Source organism: Corapipo altera, unplaced genomic scaffold (genome assembly GCF_003945725.1).
Source record: "Corapipo altera isolate COAL_440 unplaced genomic scaffold, ASM394572v1 1, whole genome shotgun sequence".
In the NCBI taxonomy this organism is placed as follows: domain Eukaryota; kingdom Metazoa; phylum Chordata; class Aves; order Passeriformes; family Pipridae; genus Corapipo; species Corapipo altera.
The window spans coordinates 13,664,374-13,683,090 of record NW_020884873.1 but is presented as its reverse complement, the minus strand read 5'-3'; the positions used below and the strand labels follow the sequence as shown (position 1 = coordinate 13,683,090).

Genomic DNA, 18,717 nt, shown 5'->3' with positions numbered 1-18,717 from the left:
GTGAGGATGAGAAAGGACAGCAGGACTGACCTATGCTCCGTATGTCAATGGTCACATCCACGTAGCCATGCTCGGCGCTGTGGTACATGGCCTCCTTCAGGGCTTTCAGCTTGGCCTTGCTGTTGCGGCTGGCGCAGAGCGGAGCTGCTGCCGAGTCGGGCAAGTCCGTTCCCTCAGCCAGGATCTCCTCCAGTGACAGAATATCGCTCTTTTCCTTCTCTGGCTGAGCAAGTAGTTTACGAAAGACGTTCCTGTCAATCACAGCATGACAGAGAGAGGGAGAGAGGGCAAGAGAGGAGAGGAAAGGGAGAGCAGTGTTAGTGCCTAGGCTTTCATTGCACTGGGTGTACTTGCTGTGACGTGGCAAGTTAGGACACCTATCAAGGAAATTACTCCAACTAATGGCAGAACCAGCTGAGAGTAGACCCGAGGCAAGCACAGTTCCTGCTAGCCCATCTGCACTGCCTGGGACACATCTGCAAGTCACTGCTGTTGGGATGGGAACCGTACAGATGTCGCATGAATGGCGGCATCTCATGGGAACAGAGACTTGTGAGCTAAACATGACTCAAAACTTCTTCAACAATCAGGGAAGGCCAAGGTATTTCTGGACAAGCTCTCAGGATTTCCACCATGGAAGGTACATGAGAAGGGAGCTGCGTGGAGCTACCAAAAGCACCACCACTTGATTAACACTCAAAGCGGTCTGGGAAAGCTAGAGCAGCTAGACATTCAACAAGGCCAGTCAGGGCAGGTTCAAGCACATCTGGGACTACTCTACAAAGCCACTGATCCAGCTGGGCCATCAAATAACAAAGCCCTCAGGTTCGTACCAGCATAACCTCATCAACCTCAACAATGTTTCTCATGGTTTTGCAGCTGTGAAAAGAGAAACTAGGCTGGCTCCCTGGAGCCCACCTCCCTTGTATTCTGATGTCCTCCCTGCATCTGCTTAAGACCCCAGCATGGTCTGTCCCAAACAAATTTAGGGCAGAGAGGGAAGGAGGAAGGCATGTGTGTGAATGGTATACAGGTAGGAATATAAGAGCCAGAGTCTGTGACATGGACAGCCAGCAGCCAAGCCAAGGAGAGGCCCAGGTCCTCCTCGGGCATGTGGCTCCCATTCATGCTGGCTGAATGTGAGACTTCAATAACCAAACTGTCCTCTCTGTCCCAGGGATCCCTTGCAGGCTCCAGATGGGCAGTGTTGTGTGAACCCGCCCTGACGTGCTGTTAGCATGTTGTTAGACTGGCAGCTCATCTCTAAGCAAACAGACAGCAGGTACTGTCTCTAACCTGTATCTATGTTCCTCTGGATGGCTACAATCAGAAAAGTAGGAACGTGAAGATCATAATACTAATTCATTAAACTGCAGTCAACTCCTGAGTGTTGCAAGATCATGCATGCCAGGTGCTCATGTCATTACTTTTTTTTTTTAAAATTTGCAGCATACATACAACATTAAGACACGCAGGACTTTACAGTAAACACAGATGCAGAAACTCTATTAAACGGAAATTAAGGCTGCAGCAGTACAGACATAATTCACTCAAACCTGAGAAATATGTCAAGAAATTCAGAAGGAATGTCTTTGGCATTCCTTTCTGCTGTCATATCAGCTACCATTTAACAACCACTGCATTGAACGCACCACGAGGAGTCCCCTTTCTTTTCTTTTTTTTTACATCAGATATCAAAAAGCAGCTTGTACCACCAACTGGTTTAATTCACATGCTAACAGAAAGCCTTACATCTCTGCTCAGTTGGTGGCATGTTCAATTTGTTCATGCAGAAATTTCACCCGTCTGCTCAAACTGGATGCCCAGGCAAAAAATAAGTACTTGAACGATGCCACTAGACTTGTTCCCACTCTACCTGTGTCCATGTGCAGCAGCCTGACTGAAAGAGTTCATGTCACCTTGTGGATTCATGGAAATGCCATTCCTGTACATTGTTCCTATCATGGGGTCAGCTCCTCGCTCCAACAGCAAACTGACGAGTTCAAAATTTCCTGCAAGGCAAGAGGTACATTTTTACTTCTTTTAAAAATCCAGTATTTGCTCACCTAAACCACAGATCCCAGCTGAGGAATTGTTACAGTGGGAGGAGAAAATCCTTACCAGCAGCTGCTGCCAACTGTAAAGGAGTTTCAGAGTAATTTTCCTCTCCATGCTCCAAGGAACCTTCTACCTTTGCTCCAGCATCCAGCAACAGCTAGAAAGAAAATTCACCATTTAGAGCAACTGGGGGTATCACAATCTTCGGAGTTCATGAACAGTGACAAATGAGAATCTAATGCTTCTTGTTATCTGAAACCAGATAAAATGGAGACATGTGACATGCAAATTCTGCCATTGTATCACAGAGACAAATTAATTCCTTTTTTCGCTCATTTTACGCTGCCGAACACCAGGAGCACTAGTGTCCAACTTCAGAGCCAAAAAAGTGTAACCCAGTGTTTTCGAGTGGGAAATGGGGTAAGGTCAGCGTTAGGAAGTAATGCACTGAAGATGGAAGAAAATTAGCCCGACAAGCATCCTTCCTTCATGGTCTTCTAGAAACCCAGCACCATCCAAAAATGGATCAGATTTCAATTGCCTCCATCTTTTATATAAAGACATGGTCAAAAGAAAGGCAATTTTTAAGAACCGATTGCAGCAATAAGTCCAAAAGCTGTGGTCTCCACTGGGGACACTTCCACAATAAATAACAAGAATGCTGGAAACAAAAGTGGCCAATAAGAGCAAATGGAGCCTGTCCTCCAGTCCCTCCTTTGGCCATTTCTGTCTTGAGGCCTTCACAGTTTTGGTGCTTCATTAAGTGTGTCATAGACACAGCTATTTTGAAGAATAAACCTTCTCAACTTTTGAGATGCCAAAGCACAGAACCAGCATATCCCACACGACACCTCAATGGGGTAAGGAGAGCGAGGGCTTCTCCCCCTTTGGAGCAGCACAAGGGCTGTTGTCCACCTCTCTCCAACCAAGGCAGCGGTTTTGTGTTTGCTAGAGTATTATAGGGTAAGAAAGTGCAATGAATGAATAAACAAACATATAAAACAAGTGGTCAGGAAGGAGCACAAGGAGTTGTCAGACTTTCTTTGGTGCAACTTTGCTTTAAAATTGTCCTACTTAAGCCTCATATTGGTTAAGGTTTGATCACCATACTCACTATATAATAAGTCTATTATATATCAGTACACTCTTGAAGAAGCAGAAGTAACCAATATGAGTATGACAAGAGGATGCTGGTTTGAGATGGATGTAGTTAGAACTGAAGAGGAGGGGGAAAAAAAAAAGAATGAGATGCAGGTAGGGAAATACAGTAATACCTGAACTACAGGAATATGTCCATGCAACACAGCAAATGTCAGAGCTGTCCAATGGCGGGTCTCAGGGTGGACGGATGGGTATTTATGAGCAGTACTGACAACCTACAAACAAATTAAAGTTATTTTTTAAAGAGCTATATGTAACAAAATTCAACTTGCCTGAAAGCCAGGCATGTGAGGGAGTAAGTGAAATAGAAAACCTGGGAAAGGTGCTTTATAAAATGATTGGCTTCATATTTTTCCTGCAAAATTTTTCTCAATATTAAAACTGTTCATGCTGATTTGACAGCTTGAATTGAGTTCTTACCAAATGAAGTCTTTTACCAACTACTGTAGCTCCACCTAAACCACTGGCCACCAGATTCTTTTGCACAAGGGCAAAACATCCACAGCTGGTTACAACAGCACACACTGGGGAAGCAAGGATGGATCAGGACACTTAAAGCTAAGGAACACTCCCGCTGACTTCTCCAGACCATGTATCAACAGCCCCAGGCCTTGGGACTGCTCCAGGCATAGCCAAATTTCTTTGCACTTAAATCACTATGACTTTTGTCACTGCCATCATGAAGGACACATCACAAGCCCTACCCTGGAGCTTGCAGGCATCCTTCCAGACTCCTCCTCTCTCACCAGAGGAAAAAGAGATGTGAGAAGCAATGGGGCAGAGTGGCACTTCAGAAATGTTTAAAGAAAACTGCTTTTTACTGCCTTCTCCTGTCTGAGCTGAGTTAAAAGTGCAGGGTGGTGACAGTTAAAAGAGATGCAAACTACACCCTTAAAAAACAAAATGCTATTTTTCAGATTGTTCCTTCCGTTTTCTACGCCTTAGTGCCTTGTGCTTCTAATGTAGACTTGGGGAAGATGAATAACCATTCTTTGCTTCAGTTTCCCTGTCTTAGAGATGGGGGTATTAATATTGATGAGGTTCACAGATATGGTAAAATCTAATGAACGTTTGCAATTCGAGACTGCACACTGAGATGGAGTGTGACACTAAAATTCAAAATCTTGTTATTGATCTTCAGAAGAGGACTAAAATCAGACTAAAAGATGCACCGTCTCTCTGTTTCACCGGCCAGCTATGCTTTCACTACCTTGTCTGAAGTACCTTTATCCATACAGGGGAGCAGGACCAGGTATTAAATATTCGGTTCCATTAGCAGCTCACATTTCCAAGCCCCATATGCAGTGTTTTGCCAAAAGCGGGCCCTCAGTCCCAAGGACAGGGATGAGGGAAAAATCTGAAGAGCCCATGCAGATCCCATAGCTTGCCAGAGGAGCAGATCTGCACCAGCACCTGGCTGTTATCGCCCAGATTTGCCAAGGAGAGACCTCGAAGGGCAACAGGAGGAGTGTGCTGGCCTCTGAACAAAGGCACAGGGCTTCTCAGGGTCGGGGTTTGCTCAGAAGGAAGAGGATCAAGCAGCTCCAGCCTTGGGGTTTAGCATGTGGAGTAAGAGCAGCAGAGGGTAAGGATGGGCAGGACCACGGTTTACTGAATGCATCCAGCTCCTCCTCAAGCACATGTTCCCACCACTGTTCGGGGCAGTCCATGGAAAATGGCAAAGAAAATGAAGTCATTTTAACTCCTTTGCTCCTTTTTTTTTTCGTTTAGAGTTCTTTCCAGCTGACACAGTGTTCGCAAAAGACCTGCGGCTGACCAGGCTTTTAAGGGTGAGGTTTGCTGAGCAGCTACAGGTCCCATTGACTAGACAGCAAACTGCAGCTTCTCAGCACATCTGGAAATAGAGTCCATTTTCACTAAAGATGGGCAATCAAAAAGGGAGGTGCCTAGCATTTTAGGCTACTTTTGGAAACATATTTGCAAAGTGAAAGGGGGAAAATTATGCAGGCACCTGACAGAGTATTTATTTTTGTTCATGGTTGATTTGCCTTTTTTTTGCCTTAATTGCCCAATTTGCACAGTTGGTTGTGGTGTGCACAAATCATCTTATAATTGCACGCCATAATTATTCACAGTTCTTGTCCCAAAGTGTTTTCATTTGATTTCAGAGCAAACACTCTACAGTAATGAATCGAGGAGGTTCACATTCCTCACTGGAGCTGTTCTCTCAGATGTCAGCAGTTTCAGGAAGACAAAACTGTTTAAATTAGCATTTGATTCAAGTCTGACAGATTACTGGAGCAACTGGGAGGACTGCTCCTAATGAAAACTCATCCTAACTACCAAATAATGCCATCTCGTGTCTGAGCCACAGACAGGGTTAAAGGAGAGCTCAGTCTCTATGCCCATCCAGTCTTTGGGCTCACTAGGGGTTCAAGTATTCAGTTATTGTCAGCTCTTGGTGGTGTGCTTGAATGTGGGGAACTGAAATCAGCAGCTGATTTCGTGATAGTAACAACTATCAATCTCCTACAGGTGACATCCATTTCTACTTTCAAATTATACTTTTCAAAAGTGCAAAACGTCTGTCTGAAGCAGTGACTACAATTTATCGCTCAAGTCCAAAGAGAACAGATGGAACATAGATAAGTGAAGCAGACAACTTAATTTACTCATGACTTCAACAAATTGAAACTAGAATCATTAACAAATAATTCTTTCGTGGATTTTCAAACGGCTCTTTAAAATGTACATACCTGCATTGCACAGAGTTGGAGCACAATCTGTTTGGTGGACAGATTGTGTAAGTTTGTGATGTGCATTCATCAAAAAGACATTAATATTCTGGAAGCTTCAAGCTCCTCATCCAACAATTTTTAGCCCAAGGCACTTTGTAAAACAAAACAATGGAACCTACATTGCACTTGTGTGCTGGGGAGGCTTACCTGGAACATCCCTATGCATAGAAATGCTCGAGCTTTTGCAGGTTATCAGATGGGTGTTTCTTTTACCCTCTTCATTTAAACCCAGATGAGATTCAGGGAGTCCTTCCAATAGCATAACAGCTGCGCTTCATGCTAGTGCTAATGCCCGTATTCATTTGCAGTGTGCAAACACAACTAAATCAGTATTACCTGTGGGTTAACTCTGATGACTTGACCATTTCTATGCAGTGAATCCCAATGTTAACCTAATGCCATTTGATTTCACTATTCATTTCAAGTGGTCCCATCCAGGATAACACAGATTTATTTTCTTTTTAATTCTTGGGATTTTCGCTCTCTACAGTTTCAGGGGGTAGTTTAAGATGTAAACAAACAACAGAACAAAGATACAACCAACAAAAAGTCCTCACCTCAGCATTTAGATCTGCTCCAGCATCTAGCAGCATCTGCACCATAGCCTCATCACCCCTGACACAAGCATACATCAGTGGAGTCATGCCCTAGTTCATTTTTTGGAGTTAAAAAACAAAGGAATTGACAAATTTAACACAGAACTGTCTTCAATTTTTTAAAACAATTATTCAAGTATATATCATCAAGACTAACAATATGTATTTAATGAAAGTCATTACCTCTGTTACACACAGGCCTCTCAGAGTAGGAAAAGCCAACCATTTTTGTAAAAATCTCCATTTTTGTTGTCACTTGTGTTGACTGCTTGTATTTTTCATATCACCTTCAGTATGGTAAGTGGAACTAGGTGTGCCAGCCTCACTCCATCCTTATATACTATGAGTATTTTTGTCTTTGGGGCCTCAGCAGAGAAATGTTTTCACCAAAGCAACTATTATTTCCATGGGTATTTTGAAAAGACAGTAATTCTACTCAGTTTTCTACAATCACAGTGTCATAAAATCTAACTTTTTAATTACTGAAAGAGCCTTTAAAACATCTCAAGTTTCTTTTAAGATAGGTTAGATTTGAGCACAGCTTTTTCAACACGGATACTGTAAGGGGCTGGAAATGTCAAGGCTTTGTATAGCACTCTCTAGCAAACAAGGACTTAATTTTAAATGAAATGCCAGACTGCTTTGTTGCAAGTTGCTGGCTCTAGGAAAACAAGGCCCTTCTTGGAGAAAAAGTAGATTAAGTGACCCTTCTATACAGAATCACAACAATGCAATTTGTATTAATCTGAAATACCTGCTATGGCTGATCACCGTTTCCCTTAAAGTAAGTACTACTGTGGCTGTGGTAATGAATCCAGATGAAACCATGAAAAAAAATCATTAAATCTACAGTAAACTGTAATAGCAGAAGCTGCTTATTAAATACAGTAGGGGATGTTGACCAACAGCCACCAGTTGTTTTGCAGTAAATCTCCTGAAGCACACAGATACCTCTGATGCATGTTTTTAGCCTATGCTGAGGTCCCCCAGTAAATCTGCAGTCAGACAACAGTCCCTTTGCTGTTTAACCTCAGTGCTGCTGTGAAGTGATTTTCAGAGAAACTGGAGGTACCCAGTCTGTCCAGATACAGATCCATGACAATGCTTTCCCTAGCAAGAGCCCAGTACCACTATTTTTGCTGAATTACCCCACTTTTCCTGTCTGTATGCAGGTCTAAAGGTAGTGAGTTCTTATGTATGGAAGGGCTGCTCTTGTAGAGACAATATAAATTAAGGTTTGTCCCTGCAAGGTCATTAGATCCTCCCTGAAACACACTGAGCATTTCCCAGGATCCAATCTGCAGTGTATTCATGGAAATACAGAGTAAGGGAACAGGTACTTTGGGCCTCATACCATTATTAAGAAAAAACAAGTTCACCCCAGGCAAGGGAAGTTCTTGGGTGACTTGAAGTTACTTGCAAAGAGAATTTGAAATTACTTCAGCTACAGTCAATAGCAAAACATTTCCTTTGGCAGTCAACAAACACTACAGGAACAAACAGGACCACGAGAATTACAAAAAATTGTGTTTGTGCCTTGAAACACAAGGATAGGATAGCAGTTTAAAATTAAATACATGTTCCTTCAACTGTTTTTTCAATTTCTGTAAGTGGTATCATTCCATAATTAAGTCAAGTGTTCAGCACAAGGGGTCTAATCAGATCTGTAGAAAAAGAATTCGAAAACTGGGTGCCAGGGCTCCCCCCTGCAAGACAGAGCACACAGGCAGCCATGGTGAAGAATCCTGTGGCAGCACCCAGAGCCAAGGGTCTGCCTGGGAACCACACAAGATGTTTTGATCCTGCTGATGCTGAAGAAGGATTTACAACTGACTAAAAGGGGCCCAGAATATCATGTTGCAGTATCAGGGTTTTAAAGAGTTAATGAGATCTCTAACCTCCCCTTCCCTTGGACTGCTGTGCCTGCTGCTTTTGCCTCTGCCAGTTCCCCCAGGCTTGCCCAGCAGCTCAGCCTTTCGCTGCAGCATCATTCACCCCCCTCTCTTTGCATGTGGGAGGAATGGATTTTTAATGAGCTCATCATCAGTGTTCGAAGCACACACAGGAATATGGCAACAATGTGCACAATCAACACAAAGGGCATTGGCTTTCTTTCAGCTTTGTATCACTTATGGCTCTGTCCTGCAAGATGTGGGACATCTGATCCAGTGAACCATTTAAGCACAGGCTTATCTTTCACCCAAATAGGATGTAAAAGCATGTGTTCAGAGTTAAAGATATGATTAGGTACTTTGATGAACCAAGCCAGAGTGTTCCCAGTTTTCAGCCTGGAGGACAGAGGAAATATGCTGTGAAAAGTTTCCAGGTTGAGACTAACTTAAAATAATAATAATTTTAAAAAGCATAATGTATGAACTTTGGAATGAGCTGTCTAAAACTGTTTTTTTTTTTTGCGGGGAGTATTGCCCTGTTCTAAAGCTTTTTTCAGATGAATTCACAGTATTGACTCAGACTGAAGCTACTGAACAGAAATGCAACTCACATTCCTGGAACAGCATTCATCTCAGAAGACCTAAGTCCATGAACAGTCCGGCTCCTGTCCCAAGTGACCACCTCAGAGGTGGCAGCCACCTGCCTCCTGCCAAAGAGGATGCCACAGCTCTGGGAACATGCAGTGACGAACTATCATCAGGGGCACCAAAAAAGTCAGGGTGCTCTATTTCAAAAGGAAATGTTAGTGTCCATGGCCTGACCTCAGTGAGCATCACAGTCCAGCAGATTGCTGCCAGGTAGCTGCAGAGAGCAAGTTTATCCCCAGACACAACCACCAGCCTCATTGGGGTGTAGCTCCAGGGAAATTCAGGCTCTTCAACTGGTGGATGTTGGCCACAATGACCAATGGAGGGGTAACTGCTGAGATACTTTCACTCCTGCAAGGGCAGTTCAAACTGGGCTGAACTCAGTAAAAGAGTGCCAGCAATTAATTGTCTACTGACAGGAGTTCTGTGGTGCACATTAAATGCATTGCAGATCCCGGAGCAGCGTTCAGTGCAAGGATGTTCACCTCACAAAGCCCTGTCTCACACCACTGTTCGTGGCATTGAAGCAATTTTAAGTATTCAGATCAACACTAAGCTCTCTTGGGATCTCCTGACTTCACTTGACTCAGTTCAATGTTAAGAAGATTTCAGGGGTGCAGTCGCACTCATGCTGAGTTATCCCAGTACTGACAAATCAGTACAACTCGAAATGACCCAACTTAACACAGATGTTCACCTGTCAGTGCTTTAACTCAATGCAAAGTAATGCAGGAAAAGCATTAAGGTCCTATCTACGAATAGCTGAAAGCTGGGGCTCATTTTCTGTGATAAGCAGACAAAACTCCCACATTTCACAGTTACCTCTTTAAATTTCTATCCCGTTACCTGTTCACTCATGCTGTTAATCCCATCTGGCCCCAGCAAGGATATGGCTTGTTTAACCAGATCCGTTCGGCCACAGTTGAGCATCCGAAAACCGAGGTCTTGCTTGAACTTCGCTTCAGTGGCAACTGCATCCAGTTTCCGAGACGCACAAAAACAATCGTCGATTCTGTGGATGTGAGAAATAAACTCCCTCAGAGGACAATCAGAGGACAGACCTTGCTGTCCCTAGGAAAATAATACTTTGCCCTGTCTTTGAAGGATTTAGGTCATGCACACATCCTTTGACCTGTATGTGCAAGGGAAATGCTGAATGGAAAATGATAATGCAAGCTAATGGAGATTGCCCTTGGTCTCTCTTTCATGGGACAAGTTATACATTTCATTAAAAACTGGGCAAAAAAAGTACAGCTTGCACTTGATTTTGTTTCCCTGTTTAAGCAATGCACAATACATTCTCACTGCAAGGGTTTTTTTTCTCTGCATGGCAAGGTTATCCAGTTCCCCTGATCTCTGAAAACTTTCAGTGACTTCAGTAAGCTTTGAATTTACATCAAATGGATGTATAATCCATTTTTTGACAATACAACAAAGAGAAAATACTGTCACTCCAAACACCTACAGCATAGCTCCAGTAAGAGGGAAGCCTTTTTGGAGCAGAAAGTGCTAAGTCACAGAATCCCAGACTGGCTGAGGTTGAGAGGGACCTCTGGAAGTCAGCTGGTCCAACTCCCCTGCTTAAGCAGGGCCACATGTACATCAGACCACTGTGCAACTGGGGACAAGGCAATCTTGCCAGGTAATCGTGGTAAAACACTGCAAATCCTTGCTGGTTGTGTCTGACACATCAGATATCATTCTTTTAAGGTCTTATTCAAATTGTAAACTGATATCCATTCCAAATAAAAGAAGACCTAAGAGTTATTTTGCAAAGATGTGAATCTACAGCTCCAGAGAGAGCCAGGCAATTCAAACCTAATGTTTATCCAACTTGGTTTTATCTTGTTAAAAGACAGGTTTGCTTTTCTTTCATGCTGAGGAGTGTCTGGAGCAGAGGGTGTAGTCCAAATCCACAGTGCTTTTGCTGTGAACTTGGATAAACGACTGTTTGGAAAAACACCGCTTTCATTCTACAAAAATGCTAGGTCAGAAAATGAGGGGCTACTTATGAAGGAAAACCAAAATAGAGATCAAAAGTGAAAAAGTCAAGCATACATCAAATATTTGTTTTCTATTTCATATTTAAAAAAGAGCAGCAAATCAAAAGAAAAATACAAACAGCACATCATTATAATTTAAATTTCTTCTTCAAAGTTCTTTATCAGAGCTTTATAAAATATATAACACTGCTTAATATTTAACAGCAGCATGTAACAAATGTGCTGTTTATATAGAAGCAGTGGTATGTAGCAATAGCTACCGCTTTTCCTCTTTCAACAGAGGAAGGAAAGTGAGATGGAAAATACAAAGTGTTATGATCAAAGCTTGTGCAGGTTTGAAACTGGCATCTGAGCTCAGGCTTGCTCTCTGCTGTGCTGAGCCACAACCAGTCTGGAGGACAACAGATGTTTGTTGATGTTCATTCTATGTGTTCAGTTTGGGCTTTGACTGCTAAAAAGTTCATGTCCTAAGAATGCAAACAAGGTATGCTTGGAGTATCACTACTCAGGGGAACAAGGATGATGTTTCATCACAACAGTGTGCTGCAAGATTAATGTACGACACTTGGTCACAATAAACACACCACAACAGCAATAGTAGATTCTGCACCAGTGATATGCCCACAAGAGAGAGGAAGAAAGCAATGCATAGCAAGGCTGGAGTTTCTGCAGTAGTTTCTGACCGAGTTTAAGGAAAAAGCAAAACCAGCACAGATACGCAGGGCTGAGCTCACTGACACTGAGTTCCATGGGAGCAATTGAGGCTAAATACATTCACACCATATGGCTCATTTCTGACACAAGAGCTACAGCAACATTTGATGCTTGTTACCCCCATCCATGAGATGCTGGAAATCATCTGTGCCCTCCTTTAATGCATGGCAAAGATAAAGCATGCTCAGAAGTTAGGTGGTGGGGGTTTTGGGGCATGGAGAGAGAGTCTGGACCTTCCAGCTGCAGCTGGCCATTCCCAGATGACTCTGGGCTCTAAACAAGATGGTTCCTCAGCAAAGTGGAAAGATCTAGACATTCTCTGCAGAGGTGTCTGTCACTGTGAATCACTGCCTGTGTTAAGCCACTGCTTCATAATTTGTACTGAGGTATATAACCTACACTGAATAAAATGGGTCAAACCCAGTGCTGGCAGAAACAGACAAGAGTTTCACTGACGTCAGCCCAGCTCGGTGCATGAAATATGATAGTTGATGATCTCCTCTTTTAAAAAACCCAGATTCTGACCTGGGTTGCACACCCACACAAGGAAGGAAAGACCAACATGGACCTATCTCACCTACCATGTATGGGATGCCCAGATCTCTATACTGGTATGGGTTCAAAAATTACTTGTTTCTTCACCGGGAACTCCTCCATGAATTGGCTCTGGTCTCCTAAAAGCATGTCAGTTTACCTGCTTACTATAGTCAAGGAAGGAAACCCATGAATTCCTGATGATATTGAGTATCAGCGAATTAGTACTCTTTAATCAGCTGGGGGGATAAGTGTCTTGGTCCAAGGGCTCCAGGATGCCACAGCTGTAAAAACACTGCAACAATAACATGGACGCAGGAGTGCCTGGGCTGACAAAGTCCGATCTACACCAAGTACCACAAAAGAAGAAACCACAACTTAGTACCACTACCAGTGGCCCACTGCCATTGTGAGTGACAGCCCCAATTTATGGGACATAGCAAAGGAAACTATATGGCAAAATCTGATACAGACCACTGTCAGTGACCCCATTGTCTTATGTTGATTAATAAAATGGATAGTGATCAAACTGGTGAGTTTAATAGAACAAGAGCATGACTCGAGGGAAAGGAACAGAGGATGAGAAGAGAAAGCACAGCAACGTCTCAAAAAGCCAGAGAGGTGAATGAGTTAAAGAAAAGGAGATTTAACACGTACTGATAAAAAGTAGTGACGAGACATCAAAAATGATCAGGAACTACAAGTACAAATAGAAGAACACAGCATCACTTTTAACACTGGAGAAAGCCAACTGGGAAGACAGTACAGTAGGCAGACTGAGCAGAAACATTTCAAAATGAAAACTGAAAAATCAAAAAAACCCCAAACCCATCAAAAATCAAACTTAAGCCACCACAGTGCTGCATTTTCTCTCAAGTCCTCTTTCATCCCATTCACTGTATAGTGTTGATTCCAAAAGAAGCAGAGAGTGTCTGCTCCGTATTACACTGTATAAAGGGATGCTGCTCCATCATGGACACCATTCAGAATCATAAACATCAAAGAATGCAAGAAGAAAAAGGAGGAAGGGAATAGACACCTAGGCTTGACTTGATCAAGACTTCTTAACTTTGGCCTGAAACAAACACACTGACAAGCTATGAAGAGGTGGGAAAGGGATGGGAAGAAGCTTGAAAAATAAGGCTGAGGAGGAACAGTTAAGTCAGCTAAATATATATAGGGTCACTTTTTAGAGTTGTGAGACTGTGCCTGCTAAGCAAGAGAAGAGAGCATAAGTGCAAAGAGAGCTGGAAACCTCCCAGTTGCACAGTCAGTTCATGGCCCTTTTGCCAAAAAGTCTTTGTGATCTTTCCAAGTGCACAGGAGGCTGACACCAGCTCAGCAGCAGGATGTCCCCCCAAGGCCATCTTGGTTTGTTGCCAGAGTCTGCCAGCCAGCAGAGTTTATCCTTTCAGATGAGTTTCATCCTCATCAGAGGTCATCCTTTCCCCAAGACTTGCAGAAAAGGTGCATTTTCATCGAAGGGGCAGGGAAGGTTGATGAGAGAAGCAAAAGATCATGGGGCCCAATGCTCTTCTACCAAGGGACAGTCTCAGGATGGCAGGACATCACCACACCAGATGCTGGCTGGGTTAGGTGAACTTTGAGGTCTCCCAGAGGCAATACAGTAACAAAGGTAGGACTGATCAACATCCTTTGAGGGTGATACTCTCAAAAAAGACAGAGTCCATTCTGGATTTCCCTATTTCCTGTGGGGCTGGGCAGGCTCCTTGGCACCACCACCACTGTACACACAGTCCCACTCCCAAAGTGAGATTAAAATTGAATTAATAATATACACTGATCCTAGTCCTTGTGCTCAACAGCAAATCCACCCCTTTTAATTCAGAGTTTTGATCACACAGACTGTCATCTCTCTAGCAGGTCCCTCCACAGCGTGAATCAAGTAAACAATTGCCTTTATAAATAATAGGAAAAACAGAAACAAGTGAAATAATGTTGATTTTATATTTGCAGTAAAGCTGTGACCACATTTTTTAACTTATAATGCAATACAATTTTCTCCAAGTCCTCTTTTAATTCCTCACAGATATTGCCTCTACAGCAGTTATCTTCAAGATCATTACAGTGTTGCCACTGCACAGAATTAAATTTACCGTGGCTTTATATGGGGAATGCCATGGTAACATTAATTATTTGCAAATGGTCACTGTCAAACACTGCATGGTGACCATGACACTCTATCATATCCTGAAATACTCAGACCTCTGAAAGGAGTCAAAGATAATCATCTTCATTTGTAATGGGTCCTAGCAGTACAGAAAACTATTTTCCTTTTCCCAAACTCCCATTATGAAAACGTAATGCAGCACTTCTACAGCAGTGGTTTAAACACAAGGGTTTAGTTGGTTTTGGTTTTTTTTTTTTCATTTTCACTCAGACTGGCTAAGATAGAGTCTGTGCAGATCCTTAATAAGTTACTCATGGGTTGAATACATTTGGGAAAATGGATGATTCAAAGGCAAAGTGTTTCCATCGTAACTGGTAGACACAGTTGATTTAAAAGAAATGGAGTGCAGACTGTATTGAACAGCAGGACAAACGTTCCCCTTTGCTGAAAGGAACAGATCATCACACTGATAGCCAAGCATCAGAATCCTGTTTGTCCACCTGGGACTTGATCACCAGCCCTTTCAATTAAAAGAATGATAATCTAATAATTAAGTCCATCTCTTTAGCTCTGTGGAATTTATTCAATCTGTTCAAAATATGAATGAGGTCTTGAGCCAGAAATTACAATTCAGCTGGTTGAAGTCTGGAAGGAGTCATATTTTAGCCAGCAGGATACATGCATTTGCAATGCTGAATTTCTTGGGGTCATGGATTGCTGTTTTGATCTGGATTGCACAGCCCATAGCACAAAAGGGTCTTGTTCCTTGTCTGGGGCTCTTCACTGAGACTACAGACACAAACAGCAAGAGTAGGAGCAGCAGACAATTTAAATTTGAGAGCACTATTCCAATGTGGTACTTTAAAAAGGACTATAATGTTGATATTAATAGACCTGCAATATATATAAATACTATACTGAGACAATGATTTGCATTTTCAGTTTTGGAGAGAGGGAAATGTAAACACAAACATGTTGATTAAAGTGATGTAGAGTACTACTTTTTAATGTAGAAGATCTCCATTTACTTTAATCAGGAGCTAAATTAAGAAAAGAAATAAATACTCCAGATATTTATTATCCAACCTCTTATTCTTGTCAACAGTCTGAGACTAAACTGGTTACAAATACTGGAAAATACATTAAAAAAGTGATGCGACTATCAAATCAAGACCAAATCTGTATTTCAAAACAGTCTTAGTATTCTAGTTCTACGTATATAGGTCGGGAACCATGTTCAAAATTGAATCTGAGTTCAGATTCCAAACAAGGCCACGGTATCATTGGAAAACTTCAGTACAGATTCATCTTTCATATAAATAGAGAGCACAAGTCTTCACTAATGAGTGGAAGACAGTATGTTACCTGTATCTTGATTATTATATTCAGGAATGTAACAAAAGGAACAGAGCATATGAAACAGCAGCAATGATCTTGCTTGCAGTGGGAAAAAGGCGGCTTGATCCTAAAGCCTGCAAAAATGCAAGTGTATTCTGCCCTAAAAGTGAAGAAGAACATGAGGACCAGGTCCTCCCCTTTCAATATTTTTTTTTTTATTACTGTTGTCTTCCAGCAGACAGTTGGCAGGACAGGTTGAGATTCACCCCAGGAAACCTGTGCTCTACCTTTTAAGTAATAAAATCTCCTTCATATGCTGGCACCATCTGCCCCAGGGAACTGCTGGATTTTGTCAAGTAGCTTCTTTGCTACTGCTTGTGTTTTTCTATCTGATTACAGCAATAGTCATGGCTGGTGTTAAAGCAGTAGTGAAAATCTGTGGGAAGAACAAGAACATTCAAGAAAACTGGCAACTACCAACTGTCCCTACTTAAAAGTGGTTATATCTAATTAAACAGCAGAATTTCTTCGCAATTTTATACTCTCTCTCCTTCTCCAGAAACTCAGCCCCTTACCCAGCACATTTTAAGAGAGAGCAAAGAACAGTGGAAATATTTTTCTGCCTTCAAATCTCTATTTATTACAGTCTATTTATATTTTCATGCTCTAGTACAAGCACAAGATTTCCATAAATAAAACATTAAATACAACTCTTCTGCTTTCACTTTCAAGTTAGAATTGCATATGTGTGGTATAGTATTAGGATGACACAGCAAATGGTATAGCCTGGTCTGAAAGAACAAAATAACACATCTTCCCTTTCCATTACCATATTTTCCCCTTTCTACAGTTTTAAGAAAACTCTCTAGAATGAGCCAAGGATGCTCACATGTCAAATAATCTTCACTCTTCAGATGGGTAATCCTATTTTCCTGAAGAGCCTTCATTAAGAGGGATGGTCCCAGACAGAAAAGCAGACTTAGGTATTCCCAGGACAAGGCTAATTGGAAATCGGGACTGATTTTCAATTAAAGACTGATTTTCAAAGGCACTCAGACACTGCATTTGCCCAGAGACCTTTCTGGATCACAGCTGTAAATGCAACTCTGAGCACTGGGTGAGACTATGAAGGGCAGCAGCTGAGGGAGCATATGGAACTGGAGGGTTAATAAACCTGGTCCTATGCTGCAGCAAGGCTTGGATATATCTACACTTTCATTACTCATTACTTGCTAATATTCACATACTCCTGTGTCCATGCTGTCCTTTAAATAGTATATTTTTCCTTCCATGGTGTTTACTCCTGATGTATTTCTGGAGAAGGGCCACATGTTCCCTCAACACCCAATTTGCCCAGCTGAGTGAGCCCCTTTCTTCTAGTCTGCCTTCACGAGAACATTTTGTCAAAAATCAAATCACCCCAGCCCACTTCTTTCTACCTTGTCCAAAGTGAATATTTTCTTGACCAGGACACAGGATTTATGATTCCACATCACTTCCTACCACTTTTACGTGGCATCAAAATTTTCCTGCTTCGACTGGAAATACCTCTCCTGATGCAGCCTCAAAATACATTTGCTTCTTTCATGGTTGAGGAAAAATCCACTTTTGTGGTTTACAGTCATTCTGAGATTAAATACTGCTCTAAAGCCTTTCCCACCACCTTTCCAATAGTCTCTCTCAATATAGTATATATTATTCTGCATATATAGTGTATATCTTACAAATACACTGCAGTATGTATTTTTCTATTTAATCTCCACATGTTTGCCTTCCATTTGCGGAAAACTGCATTTCATCGTGTTTATTTTGTCCCAGCCCTCAAGGTCATCCACTTTTTCCTGGATGATTTCCCAAACTTCCTCTGTCAGGACAATGCCTCTCAGCATCATGGCATCAGCAAATTTTAGCTTCATGAGCACACTGCTAAGATTTGTGCCAAAACCCTTTCTGAAAATTAAAAAATACCAGTTTTTAAGAATGAGAGCTGAAGGTCCCAGCTTGCAACCCCATCTCAGCCAACCCAGCGCTTGCCACTTCTCTTGAAGTCAGCCCCTGCTCACTTTCCAATTTCTTTTTTAACCCCCATCTTCTCCATCTTAATAGCTCTCTTCATGGACTGTATCAAATCTTCACTCAAGTCCAAATAGATGAAATCTACTGAATTTCCTTGGGGTAGAAAATCAGTTATCTTATCAAAAAAGTTATTAGATTAGCCTGGCAAGATCTATCTTTAGAAAATCTGTGTCACATTTTATCCCATTTTTCCCTCAACAACATGTCTTTAATCAGTCTTTGCTTGAAAAAACATTCAAAGGCCTTGCACTAACAGCCTGGAATTTTCCTTGGATCATTTTTCATCCTTTTCAAATGTTGGGCATTACTATTATTAATCCTTAGAGTTATGGCATCACTCCAGGCTTTGTTAAAAATATTTCCCTCTGACCCCCACATTTTGTGAGGCAGTTTTTTCTCTTTTTTGGGACAGAGGTTATCTGTTCCTCCTGATTTGAGTGCATTAAGCTGCATAATTTGCTCTTCTTTTGATTACTGTTTTTCCATTTTCATAACCTTGTTGCTGTGATTTATTTTTCCAACAGGATTTTCTTCCCCAAAACCAGAGGCAAAGTATTCACCTAAGTTCTTGCGTGATGGTCTCTGTTGGCACTGATGCACAGTGGAACCTCTCACAGGTGTTCCAGCATCTTTACATCCTCCAGGATTGTCATGATATGTTGCCACCACAAATGAAGCCCCTGACTCTGACAAAAAGCACAGTCTTTGTGCTGAGCCATACAGGATGCTCCTCCCTTTCTCTATTCCTCTGCTGTCAGCCTCCCGTCCCAGAAGCAGTCATGCACCAGCAATCCTCGCCACCATGTC

General features: G+C 42.1%; 1 protein-coding gene across 5 annotated transcripts in view; it reads right to left on the bottom strand.

The window, feature by feature from the left end:
* Window positions 1–18,717, bottom strand: part of BTBD11 (BTB domain containing 11) — a 193,807-nt gene that overhangs the window by 45,064 nt on the left and 130,026 nt on the right. For 3 of the 5 annotated variants that reach the window (XR_003529321.1, XM_027653526.1, XM_027653516.1), the window contains exons 5-10: window positions 9,961–10,126; window positions 6,536–6,625; window positions 3,333–3,434; window positions 2,122–2,215; window positions 1,877–2,012; window positions 31–251 (exon numbers count right to left, since the gene is read on the bottom strand). Coding sequence is in view for 4 of the 5 variants with exons in the window: in XM_027653526.1 (XP_027509327.1) it covers window positions 31–251; window positions 1,877–2,012; window positions 2,122–2,215; window positions 3,333–3,434; window positions 6,536–6,625; window positions 9,961–10,126 (809 nt within the window). In the remaining variant the exon portion in view is untranslated. The remainder of the gene's footprint in view (window positions 1–30; window positions 252–1,876; window positions 2,013–2,121; window positions 2,216–3,332; window positions 3,435–6,535; window positions 6,626–9,960; window positions 10,127–18,717) is intronic. The other 2 variants (XM_027653535.1, XM_027653545.1) reach the window with 2 other exon arrangements.